The following is a 25,940-nucleotide window of genomic DNA, read 5'->3' as shown; positions in this document are numbered from 1 at the left end:
AATTTCCTGACATTACTTCTCATCCACGCCACCCCCCTTGTAATTTTTTTTTTTTTTTTTTTTTAAAGTACTTTACTCCTGAACCCTATTTCTAGGTTTACCGTTTTTTTTTTTCAGCCTCTCCTGATGTGTTTTATGCCTTTGACCTCCACCATATTTATAGCCTGATGTCTTTTTGTACAGGACATAGTATTCCAGATGTTGTCTCATGTAATATATAGGGAAAAGGGTTCACTACTACTCAACATATCTGGTCAAAGAAAAGTTAGCTTGATAGAATTAGAAGTCTAAAAAAAAAGAATACTTACTGAGTCCTGCTTTGGTAAGAGGTTTTTTTTTTTTTTTTTAATAATGTGACTTGGATAAATTCTTCAGTTAGTGACTTATAAATGCTAAAATACTTTAACTTGCCAGACATCTCGGAGCTGGTTAAGCTAGTAAAGCATGAAATACAAAAAAGCGTAAAAGGCAGGGTGATAGATAACTTGTCTTTGTTTCACTTTCTTACAACAGGCTTAGAGAGATTAGTTTAGACACTTCGACTTCAGTTTACAGACTGGATGCCCCTTCTTCTACAGACATCCTGTGATACACTGAAACCATGACGTCTTTTGATGATATTCTAGAAGATATTGGTCAATTTGGCTTATTCCAGAGGCAGATGTTCTTTATCATGTGCTTAATTTCTGCGGTGTTCACCCCAATATACGTAGGCATTGTGTTTCTCGGCTTTGTGCCCGGTTTCAGATGCAGCAATCATGCGGTTGAAGAGCTGAGTACCAAATGTGGTTGGAGCCTCGAAGAGGAATTGAACTATACTGTTCCACTGCTGGATGACTCCACTCAGACCAGTCAATGTCTTCAATATGATATTGATTGGAATAGGACCTCTATGAGCTGCATTGATCCATTAAGGAATCTTACAATACCTGGCTATAGCAATGTCACTCTGATCAGGTGTACAAATGGTTGGGTTTATGACACTACTGGGTCATCCATTGTGACAGAGGTAGGTCGTTTTGCAATATATTGCCTAGATTTTTGTACCTTCATACTTTTTCTGCAGTCTAGTGAATGAAAATACACTTTCTTTTAATTCTTTGTTTCTAAACGTGAATTTAGCACATAGGCTTGCTATGAAGTGAACATTTAAGTTTCACCATACAAGATATAGCCCATACTTGAATGAATACATTCTGTGATCATTGGAGGACCATACAGAGATGCAAAGATAGATACAACAGGGAGAAGATAAAAGAAAGAATATAGAAAAATGGGGAAGGCATAATATATTAGGTGGTGCTTGGTTATGTACCAGACCTGCAGGGCCGGCCTCAGCACCCAGCAAACCCTTCAAGTGCTGGGGCCCCAAGTTCCTGAGGAGGTCCACTTGGCTGCTGGGTGCTGACTTACCTCACTTTGTCTCCCCCACCACTTACTTACCTTTGATCTTTACAAGTGTCCGTGCAGGCTGACAGCTCCCTCCTCCTTCCGGAGTCCTGCAGTGCAGTGGATGATCCATTACATGGGCTGGTGTATTCAATCCCTAACTCACTGTGTCTTCTGTTTGTATGTATATGTGTTAGGATTGTGCAGTAACTTCGGCCATGACATGGGCGTCGCCGCCTGTTCCTATGCACAGTCCAGGGTTGCAGGGGTTAACCTGCCTTGCAACAGCCGGGTGTGGTCGAGGCTTTGATGGACATGTGTATCGACCAATGGACGCTCGGATTAGGCAGCTGGGCTATTTGCTGGTGACCGCCCCTTGCCTATATAAGGGGGCTGGTCTGGACGCCCGGCGCTCTATGATCTCATTCAAAAACCTGAATTGATGTGTGTTGTGTGTGTTTGGGTTCCAGCCTGTAAACATTGCCCTAGTTAGCAAAAGACCCCAGAGATAGCAATGCCACTGTTTGTCAGGCAGCATGCTGCCCTGTATGCGTGTGTTTGTGGTAAAACTCTGTAGGGTCAGCTAGCAGTAATTCCCAGACAGGGTGACTGGGAGTGGGCTTGGCAGTAGTTGCCTGGGTGGTTGGGTGGAACTGCACACAGGGTTTACTTTGGTCTCTGGCTAGTCCTGGAGTGCAGGCTAGCCAGCTTGTTTATTTGTGCGGCTGCTTTTACTGCACAGAGCTCTGTGAGTTGCAACAGAGCACACCTGGTCATTTAATTTAGCTGGCAGTGACAGGAACTGTTAGTCTGTATTCACACCAGGTTGGTTGCAGTAATGGCCCAGAGGGCTCCGTAGGGTTTTATTTGTTTATTTTTTTAATAAACCCTGCTGACCATAACACCTGCTTCTTGTTTGTTTATAAATAAATAATTTATTAAAAAAAAAAGATAGATAGATGATAGATAGATAGATAGATAGATATGTCTTATCCATAGGCAGAATGACATTGAAGAATTAAAGGGGTATTTCAACTTATTTTTAAAAGGTCCTTCTTTCGGATGATAAGACATTTTCCCCGCAAGATTTAGCTCAGGTTAAATGGAGTAGAAGGATCAATGTCACTAACTAGTGAGGGGTACTAAGGAGCATTATACTGTGGGGGGCACTAATTATTATTATTGTTTATTTATATAGCACCATTAATTCCATGGTGCTTTACATTTGGGGGTTACCTACAGTACACAAAATATATAGGTAGATATAATACTAGCAATGACCGACTGGCACAGTGGGGTAGAGGGCCCTGCCCGCGAGGGCTTACAATCTATGAAGGAAGGGGGGGTAGAGACAGAAGGTGAGGGGGAGACAATACAGATGGGGGTGCGGTGATAGTGTTATTGGAGGTTGTAGGCCTTCCTGAATAGGTGAGTCTTCAGGGCCTTCTTGAAGCCTGTGATTGTGGGGGTCAGTCTTATGTGTCTTGGTAAGGAGTTCCAGAGTATGGAGGATGCACGGGAGAAATCTTGGAGGTGGTTGTGTGAGGAGCGGATGAGAGCAGAGCGAAGTAGGAGGTCATTGGAGGATCTGAGGTTACGTGTGGGCAGGTAGCGGGAGATTAGTTCAGAGATATATGGAGGGGCCAGGTTGTGGATGGCTTTGTATGTTAGCGTTAGTAGCTTGAACTCAATTCGCTGGGCTATGGGTAGCCAGTGGAGGGACTGGCAGAGGGGAGCAGCCAATGAGGATCGGGGGGTGAGGTGGATTAAGCGAGAAGCACAGTTTAAGGTGGACTGGAGGGGGTGAGAGTGTTAGCTGGGAGTCCATGGAGATGGGTGTTGCAGTAGTCTAAGCGGGAGATTATGAGGGCCTGGACGAGCATCTTGGTAGTTTCCGGGGTGAGGAAGGAGCGGATTCGGTGGATGTTCTTGAGCTGGAGGCGACAGGAGGTGTTGAGGGTTTGAATATGTGACTTGAAGGATAGGTCAGAGACCAGGGTTACCCCAAGGCATCGGGCCTGTGGAACAGGGGTAAGTGGGTTCCGTTAACTTTGATAGATGGGTCATTGAAATGTGTGGGAGCACTAATGTGATATTAAACCAAGTGGGAGAGCGTTAAGAAGCATTACACTGTGTTGGGGGCATTAAAGATTATTTGTGGGGGCAATAACGTGTTTGTGAGGGGTAACTAAGATTTGAGGGGGCATTATACTTTGTGCAAGGCATTAAGAAGCATTAATGGGATATTAGTGCCCCCTACACAGTATAATAACGCATCAATGGACTCCACATTATAATGAAGCATGTGTGCCTCTTCACAGTACGCTCCTTAGTGCCCCTCTCTATACATGTAGTAAAATTCCCCATTAGTGCCCCCACAAACAATTGATCTTAGCAGCAGCATTCATCTGAGTCCTGAGAACTTACACTAGCAGCAGCAGAGATTGTCAGCTGTTCCTGCTGCCTGCATAAGAGCATGCTCATGTGAAGGCAGCAAGAATGACTACTGATCCTAGCTGCTGAAAGTGTAAAGTATCAGGGCTTGCGGAACAGCAGGTGGGAGATTAAAGGGGTTGTCCCATCACAAGGATCTTATCTATACTGCTTGTTAATGTGAATGTAAGACTTTTCCTAAATACACTGCTTCAGCAAAACTGTTTTGTTTGTCCACTATCTTACTTTATTCAATTCATTGTTGACACAGCCCTTGACTTATCTGCTCAAAAGTCAAGTGATGTATCTGCTGCTCTCAGGGGGGAGGGAGGAGGGGCTAAGTGCAGGGAGTGAGCCTATGTTTCTAGCTATTCCTGTGTCTGCACCACATGACCTAGCTCCGTGCTATCAGATAGGGGAGAGGAGCTGCTTTCATTTCTGAACGTCTTCTGTTCTCCCAGTTATCAGGCTAGCTAATTCAATTGTGTTCATTATGGCAGAGACAGGCAGTCTCTGTATGTAACACAGAATGGAGTTGCTCCTGCCTGTACTTCATAGTCCAATATTGTGCATTTAGTGTTGTTTGAGGACCTTTGATGACATCACAGGCCCTTCAGCCGCCCTATAGGATCACGCTATGTGGTGAGGGGAAAAGAACATGCTAATTGGGGGGCCGGAGCTAAACAGCAGGTTACATGTGAAACCCCGACCCACCAAATGCACAAGAAACCGGGAAGAGAGAAGATTTTACAGCAGTGAAGACTGGTGAGTATGCGACGTGGGAATACCCCTTTAATGTTTCTTCTAGCTCATGTCAGGACAGCTGGGGTCTGGACAGCTGGTGGCCACTGTCCCCCCAATTGAGTACTCCCACTAAAGTTATTGTAAAATCATGAAATAAAACACCATTAAATATAATAAGCATGTTTGAAAGGAAAACTTGATTTAAACAATAGATCATTTTATAATGATAGGTAATCTTTTAAAGGAAACCTGTCTCCTATAGATGTAACTAGACTTAGCCGGTCTTTGCATTAATTAAAGAGAGTCTGTCAGCAGGTATAAACTCCTTAAACCTGTAACACTGCCACACAGCCAATTCTGCTATACTTTGTTGGCAGAATCAAAAATTATTTTCATGAAATCCATTTTTTTTATTAGTATGCAAATGAGGCCAGAGTGCATCAGGGTGTGATTTACAGAGGCTGCGCATGCGCATCTCATCTTATCTACACCCAAACGAGAAGGACTTTGATTTCAGCTGGTTCACAATGGAACCAAGTGTCAATGTGCAGTACAACACGTTTCATACTTCAGAGACTCACATGCAGGCGAGGGAAGCTATGCTGACATCATTCTGGATAGGGCGAATGAGCGAGGTGGTTATATAACAGCAATGAAAAATAATAAAAGATCAATTTACATCAAAATTAAGCTGCGATTTTGCCAACTAAGTATTTCACTGTGTTCAAATATTGCACAATACCCAGACTCTGCATAACCCTAATCCAAATCTAATAGTAATAATGTGGGTCTCTTTCTTGCCCCCCGCTTACCAGTCATAGTAGGACGCTGGGCGACACATTTTCCTGGGGACAACTAAAAGGTTTTCTGTTCTTCTTGAAGTAGTTAAGGCTTTGTAAATTATTATCATTAGGGTTTTGGTTCATTTAGCAGCCACAAGGGCAGCAACCTATAGGCGAAGGCCTGCCTGCCCACATTGGCCAATGGACACATGGTATGGAAGATAAAACAAGTTATGGCTCAGCACATTGTGCGCCCTCAGTGTGCGATCACCCTGACTATAGGTATTGCAGACACTTGGTATGAATGTACATACATGAAGGGAATTCAGATAACGCTAACAAGCACTTCTTTTCTTTTAGTTTAACCTTGTATGTGATGATGCTTGGAAGCTGGACCTGTTTCAGTCATTTGTGAACCTTGGATTCTTTCTTGGTTCTATGTTTATTGGATATATTTCAGACAGGTACTGTGGGGTTTATAATACAGATGTAGCAAAGTTAACCCAAACTTCTGTGTTAAACTGCTGCAGAGTGTTTTATAATCAAAGTAGACAACAAAAGCCAATGAAAAGTCAATGGAAAAAGATTTTATGTTGTCTTTTGTGATAACTTATCATGCTGCAGCTATTTAGCCAGTTGAAGAAGTTCAGGTTAACTCTGCTATAACTTTACATTTAATTGTTAAACACTTGAAATTCTTAACTACACTGTATTTTTAAGCAAATCTGTAATATTTTATAAACTTGGTATGACACATGGAAACGATTATTTTGCTTAACTACTTCCGGACAGCACATAGACTTTATATGTCTGGGAAGTGGTTGCCTAGTTCTGACAGAATGTACCGGTACGTCCAGTCACAAAACAGTAAATGCACGGAGATCGTGCAGCTACTGAAGCTGGGAGCCGGCTGTAACTTCAGCCGGCTCCCAGAGAGATGGCAGGGAAGGTTTATTCCCTTCCCTTCCATCTGAATTGCTGTGTATACAGAGCTCAATGAGCGCTGTACAGTATATACGGCTATGGGCGCCACCATGATGCGGCTGCCCTCTGACCCAGCGGTCACGTGATCCGCTGGGAGCAGCATCTTGCAAGAGCTGCTGGGTCCTACAGGACCCAGATCAGCTCTGTATACTGCGTTTACAGCCTGCAGGAGGCTGTATTCCTCCTGCAACTGAGGCTAAATGTACCAGCCTCAATTGCAGGGGAAATCAGCCTCTGTAAAAAAAAAAGTGATCAGATGTCCCCAAAGGTCTCTTTTGACCTTATGGGGACACAATCTGAAAAAAAAATAAAATAAAAATATAATAAAAAAGTTTAAAAAAAATGTAAATAAAATAATAATAATAATAATAATAATACACTAATAAAACGCCGTTATTAAAGGTTATAGCCCCACCTCTGACGACACCATACAAAATAAAAATTACCGTAACGGAGAGGAAAAACTATTTTATAAAGTTTTTCAGTGACACTTTGTGTTATTAAATAAAAACAAATAATAATAAATTGAAAACCAGACCCAATTTCCCTCTTATTATGTTTATATTTCCCCGGATATAAAAAAAATTAAAACACATTCGAAAATAAAAACAACATAAAAATAAAGCGCTACCTGTCCCCGAAAAAAGACGCAAAAATTAGTTGACTGAGACATACGGGAAAAATGTTACAGCCCTCAAAACCGCACATACAAAAAAACCCGAAAATGTGTCTGGTCCTGGAACACAAATTGGCCCGGTACTGAAGTGGGTAAAGGGGTTATCCACTTTCTAACACTTAGTTCACATCAGTACTGGGTGACACCAACAGTGGCTGAGAGACTCCAATGGGGTACTTCGAGTGGCCATTGTGTCTTCTTTTCAACTGAAATTGCCATATATAAAACAATCTGGCTTTCAGGAACTTTTTCATCCAGCGATTTTAGACAGATCTGCGCCGAATGGAGACCTTGTGCAGCTGTTAACCCAGCCTTACATTGATGGCCTATCTTGAGAATCAGCTCAGTGGGGACAGCAAGGCTCCCAGTAATGTTTACATGTTGAGAGCTGTACTTACCATACTAAGTGTGGCTTTAGGAATGACAATGTATATAAACATTACCGGGAGTCATGCTATAGTGGAACAGTTGCTGTGAGGGGGTCCCAACTGTCTGACTCCTGCAGGTCTCACATAGGATAGACCATCAATATTAGAAAGCAAATTACACTTTAATTTATAGGACATTATTTTGTTCTCTGAATAAAATATATGTTATTTTTTATTTTCTAGATTTGGTCGTAAGCCATGTCTGTTAACGTCACTCTTAATAACTGCAGTGTTCGGGGTTCTTGTGGCTTTTGCTCCAACATATCCATGGCTAGTTACATTTCGCTTCATTCAGGGGTTAGTTAGCAAAGGCACTTGGCTGTCTGCATATGTTCTAGGTAAGTTGAAACATTGAAATCAACTAAATTGGAATTGCAGGACTGAATGTGACTTTCTTTGTTTCACCTATACAAGACGCTTTTTTATGAGACACAGTTCTTGCAAAACATCTGTAATTAGATCCTAGAGTAAAAAAACTAGGCTTCTTTGTAGCTTTGTATACAGACACAGTATCGCTCCCCGGAGGGCCCCTCTATAATAATGTTCCACAGTGGCACCACACAATATAATATACTCTCCAAAGCATCCAACTTAGTATAATGTTCCACAGTGGCCCCACATAATATAATATGCTTACCAAAGCATCCAACTTAGTATAATGCTCCACAGTGGCCCCACACAACATAATATGCTCCCCAGAGCCTCAAGCCACTTCAGGCGAATCCCTCAAAATTTGTTTTGCCTGTTTGTTTTAGTGCTATCATTATGCTCTGGAGTCTATTCAGACCCTAGATTATAATAATTGGAGACCCAGGGAAGGTGAATGAAAATAACAAACAGATACTCACCTTGCTTTACTTCTCCTGGGCATTTTCACTTTGCTCTCTGTGTCTGCTGGCTTCTTCTTCAGGTCTGCAGTGGATGTCACACGTTTCAGATGTCACAGACCTCAGCAGTGTCATCTGGAATACATGACATGAGCTACAGGCCAAAAGATGATGCCTGATTGCTGGGCATCCATTAGAGGGGAGTAAAATTGTTTGTTATTTTTACAGACCTCCCCTGGGCAGGCTTCTATTTGAAAGGGGTCCTATGACACGTGATGCTGGGCCCCTTTCTGTTATTGATGTGGCCAGGCATGTCTCTGGGATCTGGAGTCATCAGGCTTCAGATCCTAGTGGCCTCTTTGGGGATGGGGGCCTTAGACAATTGCTTAGTCTGCCATTCATGCCCCCAGTGGTAGCCCAGTGGGCCAGTCTGAGCCTGCCACCAGTTATAAACAACTTTTCATAAATGAATAGTACAATTAAAAATATGAAACTGTAATATATCTTATTAAAAATAGATTATTTTCTTTTACATTTTTCAGGCAGTTACTTTTTCTATATTAATCTGGACGGGGAAGGGGAGATTGGAAAATACACTCAAATAATTGCTGCTGTTACATTCTGCTATTCCTTGCTTTTTAACCCTGCTGTCTTGTATATAAGAGGCTATAAAGGCACAAAATGAAGCAATAAATCAATTGATTAGATCTCAAAAGAATCCCACTCCCTCCTCCTCTTACCATAGAGTTTTATTTGTGAGGCTGATTACGGAGACGGATATAATGTAAAGAAATCATTCAGAGTGAAATTAAGGATCAGGCGAACAGCTTAATGAGTGGTGACAAACAAATATCCTTAATAAGATATATTACAAAGTATCTTATTTTCACCTGTACTGTTCATTTATGAAAAGTTGTTTATAATAGGCGGTATGCTTTAAGGGGTCTATGTGGCCGTATATGTGTAAATTATCCACACCATACTAAACTAAATCCAAACTTGATACAAGAGAACATTAGAACCGTTAAGTACTTTCTACTGCTGTAACAATAATTGCCATCTGTAGATCACTTCCACACAATGGCTCCATACTGTTAGTAATATATTTTATACATTCTTTTTAGTTGCAGAATTTGTTGGCTTGGACCACAGAAGAACGGTAGGAATTGTATATCAAGTGGCATTCACTGTTGGACTTCTAGCACTTGCAGGAGTGGCTTACGGCATTCCTAACTGGAGATGGCTGCAACTGGCCGTCACTTTGCCCAACTTTGTGTTTTTAACATACTACTGGTAAATTACTATACTGTAGTTCATAGGATGCCATTATTTCTGGTAGCAAGTTATAGTTATGTGTATTTTCCATTCTTTCTTTCCATGGCTATATTCATACATGGCAGATTAGGGGCAAATATTTCTGCGACTAAGAATCATCTCCATTAATCCAATTGGGGTTTCAGTGGGATAGTCATAGAAATATCTGCAACAAATCTGCCACATGTCAATCCACCTTAACTTCCTTGGAAAATATTGTGATCTGCTAATATTATAGATGGGCAAATCAGCCAGTTGTCTGATATGTACTGATCTGCTGATTTCATATCCCATACATCCCTTTTATTAGAGTTGTTAACTCTTTGATTTGTGAATCACATATACTTGTATAGAAAATCAATTTCCTAATAGTATCCTTATGGCATACAGATAAAATATTTGCAAGCTGATTTGCTTCACTGTAAATATATACAAAAGATACAGGTATATTCAATATATATTTTATATGTATTTAGCTTCTCACAGAACATTTCAAGATCTCCAGAATATTCCACAGAAACACACTGAAGCAAAGGGTTCTGTATACTGTGGGGAAGGTAGCTTGGTAGAAGCAGTGGTGCGGACCCAACCAGAGACAGGGACACAAATCTTGCAGCAAAGCAGTTTCTTTAAGAAAAAACAGCAAAATAAATACAACCTTAACTTCAGGCAAAGTAATGTCAAACCAAAATCCTGCTCGTCTGAGCACTAACTAAACAGAAAATACTATCTGTGGCTTACTATCAGCCACACAAAATCAACCAAAAAACCCCACTGTACCATACACAAGGCTCTCAGTGTCAGGACAGACCCCGCCACTTCCTCTCCTCCTAGGATCTGCCTTGAAGTGCAGGCTCAGTAAACTTTTATGGGCTAGTAACATGCCTATGACCCACATCAGGGGCTGAAGCCTACTCCAGACTTGCCCTGGACCACACATAAATCAGGAATCTGGGGCTGATATTGCATGATTCCTGCACTTTGCCTTTCACCTTCTCACAATACATATAACCAAAATTCATAGACAACATTTTGAAATGTATATTTCTATATAAGTATTGTACATGGTTATATTGCAATATTATTAATAGTACATTTCAGGCTATGTACAGTAAATGGCCATACTACAGGTTTGTGTAGCATGGATTTGCAATACAGAGCGCATAACAATGGTTCTGTATTGTATCCTTGTGTTTGCTGAGGTTGTTTAGGAAGCAGTGCCTTGGTATAGTAGCAGATAGTGGTATATTATTAGGTCTCAATTTATACCTAGATAGAACTCTTTTCTCTTTTTAAGGTGTGTTCCAGAATCTCCTCGATGGTTAATCTCCCAAAATCGTAAAAAAGAAGCTGATGCAATTATCAGGCAAATCGCCAAGAAAAATAAGAAGGCAGTTCCAGATGCTCTACAAGTAAGTAGCGCATGTATTCTGCTATTAAAGGAAATAACATCTTTTAAGCTGCCACTTTATTGAATGACATATTTATCCATCCTGGAACATTATTTCTCATCTTCATTGTTATCACAATTAATTAATAGCAAGAGAATTGCAGCACAGTCGTCTGAAAGCAGTCTTTAGCTGAACATGTTTTGGAAACCCTGTCAAAGCTGCGAGCGAGTCATACTGTGGGAAGGCCAAAAATGGGGGCCTTATACTAAGTGGGAGCCAAAGAAAGGCGTCATATTCCATGTGGGAGTCAAATAGGGGGATTTTTTTGATCTGCCAATGGAGGGGGGGGGGGGGCATCATACAGCTTTTTTTTTTCTTTTCTTTTTGGGAGGTTGCCTTTCTATGGCTCGCCTTAAGCACCAAAGAGGCTAGACCCCCTGCATATAGGGCTTCAGAAGTAATATCACATTTTTGGGGAGTAAACAGATAACTATACTGTTATTGTTATTTTACACAATTCCCCTCACTAGACAGGTTTGGTTTGAAAAATCCCTTTAAGGCAGAGGCCCCACTTTGCGGAAACACAAAGGTTTGACTGCAGGCTTTTGAGCCAAAGCCAGGAGTGGATTGAGCAGGAGGTAGAAGTATAAATACTTTCTACATAAATTAAATTCCTTTTGTAGCCATTCTTGGTTTTGGATCAAAAAACTGCAGTGAAATCCACAAGATTAAAAACTGCATTTTCACAATGTGAGGCCTCAGCCTAAGGTTGCATTCACACTGAGGATACGCTGACTGATTCTGAACGTTAAAACACGTTCAGAATCAGCGCGTACAAAGCAGATCCCATTCATTTCAATGGGAGTCGGCAAACGAGCGCTCTCCATTGAAATGAATGGGCTGCTTTTTTCCCTATTGGTTTCAATATGATATGCGCATATCACATTGAAACCAATAGGGAAAAAAAGCAGCCCATTCATTTCAATGGGGAGCGCTCGTTTGCCAGCTCCCATTGAAATGAATGGGATCTGCATTGTACGCGCTGATTCTGAATGTGTTTTAACGTTCAGAATCAGTCAGCGTATACTCAGTGTGAATGCACCCTAAGAGTTTATTTTAAGCATATGATATATACTGTGCAATTAAAGTGTATAACCCCTTGATGTAGGAATCATGCAAATCTTGCTCGTTTTAATAATTATAACCAGACCCAACTAATTCTTCAATATAAGCAATTTTTATGATAACCACAACATTAAAGAAGCAGTCCAGTAAAAATTATGTTGTCAGTCCATTTGAAAGGAAACCTGTGTGTAATATAATGTTAGTGAATAACTTACTAACAGCTTTACCATGAAGTTATACGCACACTAAAGCAATGACCTTCAGTCTGCTCCTCTGTTGCCCACATATGAACATGAAGTTATACTATCAATGTAGGTCTATGGGATATATCCAACTCACTGTATCTCAATTCTGCTGGATATCTGTACACCGTACTCACCACAATGCTTATGTGATCCTGTATTTGACCATAAAGGATATGGGGGAACTTTGTTTCCACAATCCCTTCCAACTCACAAGGCTAATCAATATTTACTCTTTTCTGAATTGTGGAGACCTTTATTGCCAAGAATAACCTTATTACATTTTAAATTTCATATACACATTAAAGAGCAGTGCTTAACAAAACAGAAGTAGTAAAAAAGACATATACTGCATATGCCAACAATGTAAAATAAAAAGGAAAAAACATGACAGACATGTTTATAAGGCTAGCTGGAAGCACAGCAGGAATTAATTGGACAAATGTAGAGGTGACCTGTATCTCCAATATCTGAATTCATGTATCTCATCGCTTTTTAAAATGACTCCCAACCAGCACACATCTTGGAACCTCCCACTGGTTCCTGGGTGGGCTAATGACATGCATTCATTTCAGAGAGATATGACATATTCTGGGAATATGTCATAACACTTGGCAGGTACCACATGTAGGTACGATATACCTGCCAAGAAATGCAACACACCTTTCCAAGCAAAAAAAAGTTTTAAAAATATAAAGAAACTAAAATAATAAAAAATTAAATTCACCTATTTTACCCTATTTTACATATAATAATAATAATAATAATAATAATAATAATAATAATAATAATAATATAATAATAATTTATTTATATAGCAACAACATATTCCGCAGCACTGTACAATTTGTAGGGTTCGAGTACAGACAAAAATATACATTACAAAGAAATAGTCAATTCACACAATGGGACTGAGGGCCCTGCTCGCAAGAGCTCACAATCTATGAGGTAGAGGGGCCACACGGTGGCTCAGTGGTTAGCACTTCAGCCTTGCAGCGCTGGAGTCCTGGTGTTCAAATCCCGCCAAGGGCAAAAAAACCATCTGCAAGGAGTTTGTATGTTCTCCCCGTGTTTGCATGAATTTACATCCCATATTCCAAAAAAAGAAATACTGATAGGAAAAAAAATGTACTTTGTGAGCTCTATGTGGGGCTCACAATCTACAAAAAAAAAAATCTATGAGGTAGAGGAGATGACACAAGAGGTAGCAGGGTCAGCATTGGAGGTAGCATTGCTTATACAATGGTCAGACAATTTTGCAATAGAGTTTACAGTCATTACACAAACATAAAACTGTATGAGCAGTCACCACTCGTGCAGATGGTGTCTGGACATATAAAGTTAGCCTCAAATGGCATCATGTCCTGTGGGGTAATGTGGGAGCTGGAACAGAGAAGGGTTAATTTTAGGGATTCTAATTACGGTATGGAAGGGTTTACATTAGGAATTGTGATAGGCCTGTCTGAAAAGATGTATCTTTAGTTTGCACTTAAAACTGTAGAATTTGGGGGTTAATCTGATTGTCCGGGAAAGAATATTCCAGAGAAGTGGTGCAACTCGGGAAAAGTCTCGTGTTCGAGCATGGGATTTTCTGATACTAGAGGATTGAAGTCTTAGGTCATTGAGTGAACCAAGACCACGGGTTGGGCGGTAGACAGAGATGAGGGAGGAAATGTAGTTAGGTGCAGCATTATGGAGAGCCTTGTGGATGAGGGTGGTAAGTTTATATTGTATTCTGTAATGATAAGGCAGCCAATGTAGTGACTGGCACGGACTGGAGGCATCGCTGTAGCATCTAGACTGATAGATGAGCCTGACCGCTGCATTCAGAATAGATTGTAGAGGGAAGAGTTTAGTGAGGGGAAGATCAATTAGAAGGGAGTTACAGTAGTCAAGGCGAGAATGAATCAGAGCGACAATAAGTGCCTTTAGTGTATCTCTGGTAAGGAAAGGACGTATCCTGGAGATGTTTTTGAGGTGGAGATGACATGAGCATGTGAGTGATTCAATATGGGAGGTGAAGGAAAGGTCTGAGCCAAACACAACCCTGAGGCAGCGGGCCTGCTGCCTAGGAGTTATACTAAGGCCTGAGACTGCAATGGATATAACAGGGACAGATGTATTAGATGGTGGAAACAGTAGTAGTTCAGTCTTTGAGAGATTCAGTTTCAGATAGAGTGAAGACATGATATTTGAGACAGCAGAAAGACAATTACTGGTGTTTTGTATTAGTGCAGGGGTGATGTCACAGGAAGATGTGTATAATTTGGTGTCATCAGCCTAAAGATAGTACCTGAAGCCAAATCTGGTGATGATTTTTCTAATGGGGGCTGTGTAGAGAGAGAAGAGCAGGGGGCCTAGGCCCGAGCCCTGAGGAACCACAACAGCAAGGGGAAGAAACAGAGCCCGCAAATGATACACTGAAAGTGCAGTCTGAGAGATAAGAGGAGAGCCAGAAGAGCGCTGTGTCCTTGAGGCCAACTGAGCGGAGCATAGTGAGGAGAAGTTGATGGTCAACAATGTCAAATGTGAGAGATCCCGAAGAATGAGAAGAGAGAAGTCACCATTGGATTTAGCCGTCAGGAGATCATTGGAGACTTTTGTGAGGGCCGTTTCAGTAGAGTGCAAAGTGCTGAAACCAGATTGTAACGGGGCAAGCAGAGAGTTAGCAGAGAGATAGCGGATTAAACGAGAATAGACCAGGCGTTCCAAGATTTTAGAGATGAAGGGGAGGTTAGAGACGGGTCGATAGTTAGCAGCAAAGGACGGGTCAAGGGAGGATTTTTTTCAATAGCAGGGTTATAACAGCATGCTTGAAGGAGGATGGGAAAATTCCAGAAGAGAGAGAGAGGTTAAATATTTTAGTAAGGTAAGTCGTAACAGCAGGCGACAGAGATTGGAGAAGGTGTGAGGGGAAGGGGTCACTACTGCAGGTTGTAGGGCAAGATGAAGAAAGTAGCTGTAACAGGTTCAAAAGATGAGAATGTTCAGTCTGAAGTGCAGTTGGAGAGGGGATCAGTACTATGGTAGGTGTGGGAATCAATACCTGGAGATTTACATGTAAAAATTTTTTTTAAATATTTGGTACTTTCACTTTTAAAAATGTTTAGATTATTAAAATATAAAAGTATTTTCACTACTTTGAAGACAAATCTATGTTTTTTGCCACTTTATGGTATCATATATTCCTCAATATGGTATCAATAAAAATGACAAAACTTTGTAGTTTTGACTATGTAAACAGAAAAATGAGAAAGTTATGGCTTTTGGAATACAGGGAGTAAAAAACAAAAACACAAAAATGAAAAATGTCTGTCACATAAAGGTTAAAAGAAAGTTAGGTTAATAAAGTATATTACAAAAATGTTCACCAAACACCCACTGACACAATAGCAAAAAACAAACAAAACAAAACTGGAGCAGCTACAGCCTACTTAGGGTCCTTTCACACGGAGCAAAATAGCGCTGTTTATGGCACCAAATTTTCCGCGTGGAAAAAAAAGCATCCCATTGCTTAGGCCGGGGCCCCACGGGACGTAAACGCCGCAATTTGCCCGCAGGAGAGACGCTGCGAGAAAAATTGCAGCGTTGTACAGTGCAGCCAAAGTGGATGAGATTCATGCGCATCCCATCCCCACTTTGCAGAAAAGATCGCAGCATGGACACGCTGCAATTTGAAAAGCTGTTGCGGCTTTGCAAATTGCAGCATGTCAATTATATCTACGGAAACGCCAGCAGCTTTCCCATAGATATTATGTTAAGAGAAAGTCCGCAGAGGAAAACTCTGTGAACTTTCTCTTAAAAGCGCTGCGGAAAGAACCGCAATGTGTTCACACAGCGGTTCTTCCCGCAGCGCTTTAGTGCTGCGGATAAAGGGTCAGTACAAGAGTAACATATTATTACATGCTGGCCATTCAAATGAATGACCGAGCATATATGATATGGATGGGCTAGGTCAGAAGTTTTCATAACTTATGGTAAAGGAGTACGGCTTGTATTAGTTGTATGAAAACAATACTCAGCACCCACTTACTTACTAATGCTTTATGTTCAGAATCTGACGGAAAAAGAAGAAATAGGTGATAAGATGGTTCCATCTTTTGCAGACCTTGTCAGAACACCTCGGATAAGAAAATACACATTTATTCTTATGTACATCTGGTAAGAAGCTAATGTAGTCCTGTGGTTATCACAAAATATCATTATCTGTGTTTTTTGTTTTCATAGCTCACTGAATTACTCTGTTTCCGTAACTCCCACAGAAGTGAATGTGTTACAGGAACGGGGTAGTACAGTGAGCTATACTGTGTCTGTATGTCACGAATTACGGCAACATAATTTACTTTTCTACACTAGTCTTAGAATCCCATCTACTTTGCAGGTAATGTAAAATGCTGCATTTTCGCAATGTGACAAAGTCCTGGATAATCCTTTTGACTGTGTGGTGTAGTGAAGTTAAACTCTGTTTTCTATGTCTTCAGGTTTTCATGTGCTGTTATTTACCAGGGACTGATCATGCACATGGGAAGTACTAGCAGTAACATTTACTTCGACTTTTTCATCTCTGCTCTGGTTGAATTTCCTGCAGCTATAATAATAATTGTTACAGTGGATCGTATTGGACGGAGGTACCCATGGTCAGTGGCGTGTATAATAACGGGGCTGGCATGTCTAATTACTGCGTTTATTCCTGAAGGTAAATCAAACTATTGCCTCTTTACTAGATATGAGCGAACAGTAAAATGTTCGAGGTTCGATATTTGTTTCGAGTAGCCCCTCAATATTCGACTACTCGAATCGAATATCGAACCCTATTAAAGTCTATGGCGGGGAAAATGCTCGTTTCAGGGGTAGGCAACGTTCGATCAAATTATACTTACCAAGTCCACGAGTGAGGGTCGGCTGGATCCTCCAAGAAGTCTTCTCCTTGCAGCGTCCCCGCAGCGTCTTCCGGCTCTGAATTCACTCTGCCAGGCATCGGGCATGGGCAGAGCCGACTGCGCATGCCCGCACTACAAGGGACATGCGCAGTTGGCTCTGCCCAGGCCCGATGCCTGGCAGAGTGAATAAAAAGCCAGAAGACGCCGCGGGGAAGCTGCACGGAGAAAACTTCTAAAGGTAGGAGAAGAATCAGCGTTGATTGGCTGACTGTATAGCATTCGGCCAATCAATGCTGGTTCTGCATCGAACTTTTACATTCGAACAGCGAGTGGTATTCGATTGAGTACGAGTATTTCGAATACCGTAGTATTTGATCGAATGCCTACTCGATCGAGTACTACTTGCTCATCTCTACTCTTTAGCCCCCTTTCCATTGCAACATTTTCAATTTTTTTCAAAAAGGAGTTTGTATTCGGCATAACAAGTTGTCTTTTTCAGCAGCACCATTTCATATTCCATACATTGTATTGTGAAACAGTAAAAAAAAATTGTGGACTAAAATGTGGAAAAAAATGCTATTCAACTATTGCTATTGAGTATGTTTAACTACATGTGGAAAAAAAACTATTTAAGGGAGCCTTCAAACGGAGTTACGCTAAGCTCCTTCTGATCGTAAAAACACGTTCAGAATGAGCACGTAAAAAGCAGCTCCCATTGACTTGAATGGGAGCTGGCATACGTGCGCTCCCCATTGAAATCAGTGGGAGGCTTTTTTCCCTATTGCTTTTCAATGTATTTACGTTGCAAAATCTGCAACATAAAAAAGCTGAGTTTCCGCAACGTGGGACCTCAGCCTAAAACAAAAATTTGGCACTCATGACTTTTTTTTTTATTTCCATCTATGAAGCTATTTTAGATGTTACTTGTTGCTGGATGAGTTGTAATCTATATTTATAACATTTTGGGAGATGTAGGAGTCTTTGATCTATATTTTGATTTATAAAAACTTAACTTCTTTAAACAGAATAATCAGGATGGGGTTTGAACATTTTGAAGCATACTCGGAGATGAATAAAATCTCTCTTGTTTTTGTCTTTGTAGGATTCCCTGGGCTCCATATAGCACTGGGTTGTGTGAGCAGAATGGGCATTACACTTTCTTATGAAATGATTTGTTTGGTCAATGCTGAGTTGTATCCAACTTTTATCAGGTGTGGACTTAAGATTTAAACATGTAAAATCCTGATAGATCAAATGTAAATAGGTTATAAATAAATTACATCTCTGATTCCCTCTAAGGCCTCCTTCACATGAACGTACATTTGATCCACAATTCTGGATCATGTGCAGGAGGCCTAACACATTTAACATTGCAATAAATGTAGCTAGTAAATTTATTTATTTATTGGTAAAAAAAGAGCAATTATTGTACCTTGGTCTACAAATAGATAGATCGTTCTAGCCCTGAATCACCCTATTCCTTCATTCTATCTTAGTACTAGCCAGTGGCGTAACTAGGAATGGCGGGGCCCCGTGGCGAACTTTTGACATGCCCCCCCCCCCGACCGACGACGAAGACCTCGATCAACCACCTCCTACGCATTCCTGCGTGTTCTATTATGCCCCATAGTGGCCCCTGCACACAGTATTATCCCCCATAGTGGCCCCTGCTCATAGTATTATCCCCCATAGTGGCCCCTGCACACAGTATTATGCCCCATAGTGGCCCCTGCACACAGTATTATCCCCCATAGTGGCCCCTGCACACAGTATTAACCCCCATAGTGGCCCCTGCACACAGTATTATCCCCCATAGTGGCCCCTGCACATAGTATTATCCCCCATAGTGGCCCCTGCACACAGTATTATCCCCCATAGTGGCCCCTGCTCATAGTATTATCCCCCATAGTGGCCCCTGCACACAGTATTGTACCCCATAGTGGCCCCTGCACACAGTATTATGGCCCATAGTGGCCCCTGCACACAGTATTATCCCCCATAGTGGCCCCTGCACACAGTATTATCCCCCATAGTGGCCCCTGCACACAGTATTATGTCCCTTAGTGGCCCCTGCACACAGTATTATAGCCCATAGTGGACACCCATAAACAATTATTATACTCTGGGGTCTTTTCAAACCCCCGAGTATAATAATCGGAGACCCGGGGGAATAAAAACATAAAAAACTACTGTTTCTTACCTGTCCCGGCTCCTACACTGTCTTCTCTGCTGCTGTCCTTCTTCTATGATGTTGGATGTCACATCACCCGGGACGCAGGCCGGGTTCATGTGACGTCAGAGATGTCAGAAAGGACGTCAGGAAGGAGGATCATGGAGAGGTAAGTAACAGTGTTTTTTATGTTTCTTACCTCTCCCGGTCCGCCAATCATTATACTTGGGGGTCCGAAAAGACCCCCGAGTATAATGATAGCAGCAGTAGTAGCTGTCACCGGGCCCCTAATGTCCCGGGCCCTGTGGCAGCCGCCTCTGCTGCTATGGCAGTAGTTACGCCACTGGTACTAGCTAACTTAGTACATAGCAATTCCTCAATTTCTAAGGATTATCACCCCCTAGTAATCCATAAAGCTGCTCTGACGCTTTTCCCACCTTTCCCTTTTCCATTATTTGTTAGACAAGGCATTCATCAATTATAATTATGTCAGGTCGCTGTCAAAACAACAGCTTTTCCAAAGATCTACTCTCCCGAAAAAGCATCAATTTAACTAATTTCAAGTAAAACCCTTTGGATCAAATGTCACTTTTAGATTTCAAGAATGGATCATGTACAGTGTCTGTATGGGTATGTACCACATACAGTGTGTATCCTGTGAGGCATATTCTTCTTGGAGAATATCTATCTATCTATCTATCTATCAAGTAAAGAAGACATTGGGGGAGATTTATCAAGACTACTAAACTGGTCTTGATATCCTTTGCCCTGCGATACACTTATTCTAAGGAGAGATGCATGCCTGTCTGTAGAATATGGATCTGTAAAACATCTATAAGTATTGTTTCACCAAAATCTTTAAATGCTTGATAAATACAATTCACACCTACGTAAAAAAGAGAGAATTATGTTCTTAAGGCAAACCATATTTAGGATAAATATCCTATCCTATTCTATCTACAGTCTACCACAAACCAAATCCATGTGCATTGAAACTAAGCCTGGATCCTGTTGGATCAGGTCAATATTGTTTACTTGGCAATACCTGATCCCAATGGCATATGTAACATGGAGGCAGAGTAGGCTACTGCTATGGGGCTTATGAAAGGAGGAGGACTGCAGGCCCTTCTCACAACACTTTGATTTTCTTTGATGTCTGGGGTATTGTAAATCCTTCCCCATTGTATTTACTCTTTATAATACAGATGTCAGACCTGAACCCCCCTCCCCTGTCAGGATATCATTAAACTTTTAGTGTCATAAATTTTAATTTGGTCACGTTGAAAGGTAAAGCAAATGACCTGCAGCAGTATCCATCCAAGTCTTGCTACGCTTTGTGTTATGATCTGGGCATCACTGTCCAGAAAACTCTTGCCGGACTGATAATTTTGCATGAAATAGCATGAATAGCATGAAATGCATGAGATAGCGTGAAACCATCAAAAAGAACTGAGGAAAACAAAAGAAACAAAACACTTACAGTATTGTGAGCAGTTTGATCAACGTGTTATATCGCAGGAAGCATGCACCCAGTGTGAACACACTCCTGCAGAATGTTGTCCAGACACTGCGCGCATGGCCCTAACAGGCTGAGACTGTAAAGAGCGGGTCACAACACTTTGCTTGCTAAATATGCTAAGCATCATGACCATATGTTTTCTTCAGACCTTTTCCTTTTTGTGGCCATTGTCACATTTCTGTCTTACTTATCTATATAATGCATTTCTAGGAATCTTGGCGTAATGGTCTGCTCATCCATGTGTGATCTTGGTGGAACCATAACACCATTTCTTGTGTACCGACTGGCAAACATTTGGAAAGAATTACCACTTATAGTATTTGGTAAGCAAACCATCGCTCATCACTTTTACCACTGTGGATGGTTGTAGTATATATCAGTGGTTCTCAACCAATGGTACCACACGGGGTGTATCAAGCAGTCTCAGGGGGTACACACCTTGGCTGAGAACCACTGCTCTGGAAGTGGCAAATTTAGTGAGTGCTGCTGGGGAATTAGTGCTGCCCAAATCACCCATCCTCTTCAAATCCTAATAAAAAAGCCCACAAACACAGCACCAAGCTGTACATAGTGAGGTACCGTTAGGTAGAGTTAAACAGTTAGAAGACAGGTAGAGTTCTCACCTTTGTTAGTTGTGAAGAATTAACAACTACTGAAACAGCATTAGAACTGCTTAATAGGGTGTTCTTCCCTGGGTGATGCTCAGCTGTACCGCCGGAGGTGTAAAAGTATGAACCAAGGACCAGGAGGATAAAATCGATTAAATCTTCTTTATTAATGTCCATCAATAAATAATTAATTAATAAATGTGACATTACTAAAGAAGATTTAATCAATTACATTGTTGGGTGAAGTGTAGTGATCTTGGGAATTATCCACCTGGTCCTTCTTGGTTTCTTCAAATTCTAAGGCTCAGTGGCTGCCAAGCAAAGGAAGACCTTGGGTCAGGTCTCCTCTACAGCAGCAAATAGTCTCTGCTGAATAGACAGAAGTTTATGATCTACACACATGGACAAAATTGTTTAATGAAAGAAAAAACCACAATGGTCACAGAAATAACTTGAATCTGACAAAAGTAATAATACATAAAAATTCTAAACTCCTGAGACAACTCTTTCCTTCACTTGTTCTGGTCCATGCTGAGTGTGGTCTTTATACAGGCCCACTGATGGACTACAAGATTGTAGACACCTGTGATGATAATTATCGACCACACCTTGATCTAACATGTCCCTTTGGTCACATTATTTTCAGCGGAACCATCATTTCTATCATGTTTTATATTTAAAAAAGTTCTGGTGAAGCGTGGCTGAAAAGCAATGTCTGACTTTCATTTGTTCATTTTCATAGAATTTTTATTCATTACTAGCTTTTACCCGCGACTTCGTCTGCGGTGAGTTGAGTATTGGGCGGACACAGACGTGTGAAACTGTAAAAGTGCTTTAAAAAGTTTGGTGGGCTAGCAAATGTGATTTGATGTGTTATATTGTGTATGTTGTGATACAGACAATGTGATGTGTTATACAGCCTGTGTACAGGAGTATATATGTATCAGGTACTGTATATAGCAGTGATAGGAGATACATGTAATATATCGTATATACAGTCTGTGTACAGGAGTATATATGTATCAGGCACTGTATATAGCAGTGATAGGAGATACATGTAATATATAGTATATACAGTCTGTGTACAGGAGTATATATGTATCAGGTACTGTATATAGCAGTGATAGGAGATACATGTAATATATAGTATATACAGCCTGTGTACCGGAGTATATATGTATCAGGCACTGTATATAGCAGTGATAGGAGATACATGTAATTATATAGTATATACAGCCTGTGTACAGGAGTATATATGTATCAGGCACTGTATATAGCAGTGATAGGTAATACATGTAATATATAGTATATACAGCCTGTGTACAGGAGTATATATGTATCAGGCACTGTATACAGCAGTGATAGGTAATACATGTAATTATATAGTATATACAGTCTGTGTACAGGTGTATATATGCATCAGGTACTGTATATAGCAGTGATAGGAGATACATGTAATTATATAGTATATACAGCCTGTGTACAGGAGTATATATGTATCAGGTACTGTATATAGCAGTGATAGGAGATACATGTAATTATATAGTATATACAGCCTGTGTACAGGAGTATATATGTATCAGGTACTGTATATAGCAGTGATAGGTAATACATGTAATTATATAGTATATACAGCCTGTGTACAGGAGTATATATGTATCAGGCACTGTATATAGCAGTGATAGGAGATACATGTAATTATATAGTATATACAGCCTGTGTACAGGAGTATATATGTATCAGGTACTGTATATAGCAGTGATAGGAGATACATGTAATTATATAGTATATACAGCCTGTGTACAGGAGTATATATGTATCAGGCACTGTATATAGCAGTGATAGGTAATACATGTAATTATATAGTATATACAGCCTGTGTACAGGAGTATATATGTATCAGGCACTGTATATAGCAGTGATAGGAGATACATGTAATTACAATGTGATGTGTTGTATTGTGTATGTATAGTGGAAAGCTATATGTAAATGTGAGTGAGTAGAGTGAGGGCTACTCCTGAGGAGACAGTAAGGAGTGTGCAGGCAGGTTGAGGCAGGAAATGCCAGGCAGTGTGTGTGAGTCTATAGCTGGGGCTAGGAGTCCTGCTTTTGCGAGTCTCCTGCTAGGAAGCCATGTTGTTTAGTGGCACCAAAAGTAGCCTATGACTTGTTGGGGACATTAAAGAGTCCTCATAGTATGTTGCAGAGCTCCAAATTAAATAATTAATTAACAGGCCTAGATGGGCTACCACCCATTGAGCCTGGAGAACCACACACACACACACACGCAGCTGATAGTGTATCAAGTGAGTTCTGATTTATTGTTACAGAAGAGGCAATATTTATACAGACAAAAGCAGGTTGGACTTATAACATTTCAGGATTGGATGTGGAGTGCTGACTAATTACACTTCAACAGGAAACTACCCCCCTACAGTCACTGTATACAGTATGTGTATCTCAAGGCTCAGAAGATAATTACACATCAAAGACTTTTGTGTCACTTCTTGGATCTAACTTCCAGTGTTTCTATAGAACATCCTGTGTTACACACTCTTGACACAAAGGTGCAACTCTGAAGTCAATCAGCTAGATAAGGATTCATTAGCATTCCATTTCCTGGTAGCCCATAGCATCTCCATGTTAATTAGTCTAACCAATTCCTTTTTAGACAAGACTACATATCTTTGCTAGAGAAAGATGGATGACAAATACGAGATAGAAGATATGATTCTAACAGACTCAATCCTAAGGGAAAACTATGTTTGTATTGTGTATGTAGTGATACAGACAATGTGATGTGTTATATAGTGGAAAGCTATATGTAAATGTGAGTGAGTAGAGTGAGGGCTACTCCTGAGGTGACAGTAAGGAGTGTGCAGGCAGGTTGAGGCAGGAAATGCCAGGTAGTGTGTGTGAGTCTATAGCTGGGGCTAGGAGTCCTGCTTTTGTGAGTCTCCTGCTAGGAAGCCATGTTGTTTAGTGGCACCAAAAGTAGCCTGTGACTCAATCCTGAGGGAAAACTATGTTTGTGGAAAATTGCACGCAAATCCGTCCAGGCGTTTTAGCGTGATTGAGGAACAAACATCCAAACTCACAAACATCCAAACACACAAACTTTCACATTTATAATATTAGTAGGATTACTTTTGTCAGATTCAAGTTATTTCTGTGAGTATTGTGGGATTTTCTTTCATTAAACGAGGGGTACCAACAATTTTGTCCATGTGTGTATGATCTGATGAGTGAAAAGCTGGTGGGAAGCTAAAAGACCCTCAGAACTTTTAGTGTGTACCTGGAACAGGTGCCCCTACAAGTAAAAGCATTTGCTTGCCACACTATGCAAGTCAGTTTTTCTTTCCCACTTGAGATTGGGAGCAGGGTGACAACTAAATAATTAGATATGAGCGAACACTGTTCGGATCAGCCGATCGAACAGCATGCACTAATAGAAATGAATAGAAGCACCTGTGATGCTGACTTTGCCTGCGGCCGGTGTCACAGGTGCTTCCATTCATTTCTATGGGTGCGTGCTGTTCGGATCGGCTGATCCGAACAGTGTTCGCTCATCTCTATAAATAATTGGTTTTACCAAAGTTTTTTGTTTAGTTTACACTTTTATTTTATTTATTTTCATATGTAGCTGTAATAGGAATCATTTCTGGGATATTAGTGTTGCTGCTTCCTGAAACTAAAGGACGTGCTCTCCCAGAAACTATTGAAGAAGCTGAGAATTTGCATAGGTGAGTTACACAATTGTTGCATTACTGGTCAGATATACATGCCCATGCTTTTATTTATATTCATTCATGTAGCCCTGGATCTTAGCCCCTTCCCAATATCCTCTGTAATAGTATGGTGGATGTCGGGTATTTAAATAAGGCATCCGCTCAGGAGCTGAGCGGCCACTATAGCCACCGGGACTCTGCTGTATTATACAACAGAGACCTGGCACTTATGCCCACAATCAGTGCCCGCAATGACTGTGGGTAGAAACCCCCCTCCCTTCGCCTCAGTGAAAGCTTTGACTGATGTGCCATTTTGAGAGGATTGCTGGCACTTGGAGTGAGATACAGGCCTGGCATCCCATTGGCATGACAGCCAGGAGTATATTGAAGGCTCCTAGGCTTGTCTGACATTTATTTGTATTATAGGCTGCTCTATGCAGCCTGCAATAGATGTGCCGATATTTTGAAACGCATTACCATTATTGCATTATTAATGCATTGCATCAGCAATCAGAACCCCTGGGATTCAAGACCCCTGGGTGGTCTAATAAATGCAATAGTTAGTAGTACTATCTATTTTTACTGTTAGCAGAATTATTTATATGCAAAGTTAGCAGTCACAATGCATGTCTAGTAAAGCCTCAATCTTACTCTCATGCATCTGCATTCATAGGTTCGAGTGATTCTTTGCTTTTTGTAT

The 25,940-nt window shown here is 40.9% G+C and overlaps 1 protein-coding gene across 1 annotated transcript; it reads left to right on the top strand.

Moving 5' to 3' along the window:
- The first annotated feature begins 601 nt into the window (after nt 1-601).
- On the top strand, nt 602-25,259 carry SLC22A2 (solute carrier family 22 member 2). Its single transcript, XM_075267713.1, has 10 exons — nt 602-1,009; nt 5,709-5,812; nt 7,620-7,774; nt 9,388-9,556; nt 10,875-10,989; nt 16,390-16,496; nt 16,817-17,031; nt 18,318-18,426; nt 21,115-21,227; nt 25,156-25,259. The coding sequence occupies exons 1-10, from the start codon at nt 602-604 to the stop codon at nt 25,257-25,259; spliced, it is 1,599 nt and encodes a 532-aa protein (XP_075123814.1).
- Nucleotides 25,260-25,940: the final 681 nt, after the last annotated feature.

Source organism: Leptodactylus fuscus, chromosome 3 (assembly GCF_031893055.1).
Source record: "Leptodactylus fuscus isolate aLepFus1 chromosome 3, aLepFus1.hap2, whole genome shotgun sequence".
Taxonomy (NCBI): domain Eukaryota; kingdom Metazoa; phylum Chordata; class Amphibia; order Anura; family Leptodactylidae; genus Leptodactylus; species Leptodactylus fuscus.
Note: the sequence above shows the minus strand (reverse complement) of the source record. Positions and strands in the feature narration are given on the sequence as shown.

What these genes read in the sequence shown, in the direction of transcription:
- SLC22A2 (XM_075267713.1), top strand. Translation starts at nt 602, where the DNA reads ATGACGTCTTTTGATGATATTCTAGAAGATATTGGTCAATTTGGCTTA. An exon ending in TTTATTCTTATGTACATCTG is followed by an intron (nt 16,497 to 16,816) that starts GTAAGAAGCTAA and finishes CTATGTCTTCAG; the next exon opens with GTTTTCATGTGCTGTTATTT. An exon ending in TACTGCGTTTATTCCTGAAG is followed by an intron (nt 17,032 to 18,317) that starts GTAAATCAAACT and finishes TTGTCTTTGTAG; the next exon opens with GATTCCCTGGGCTCCATATA.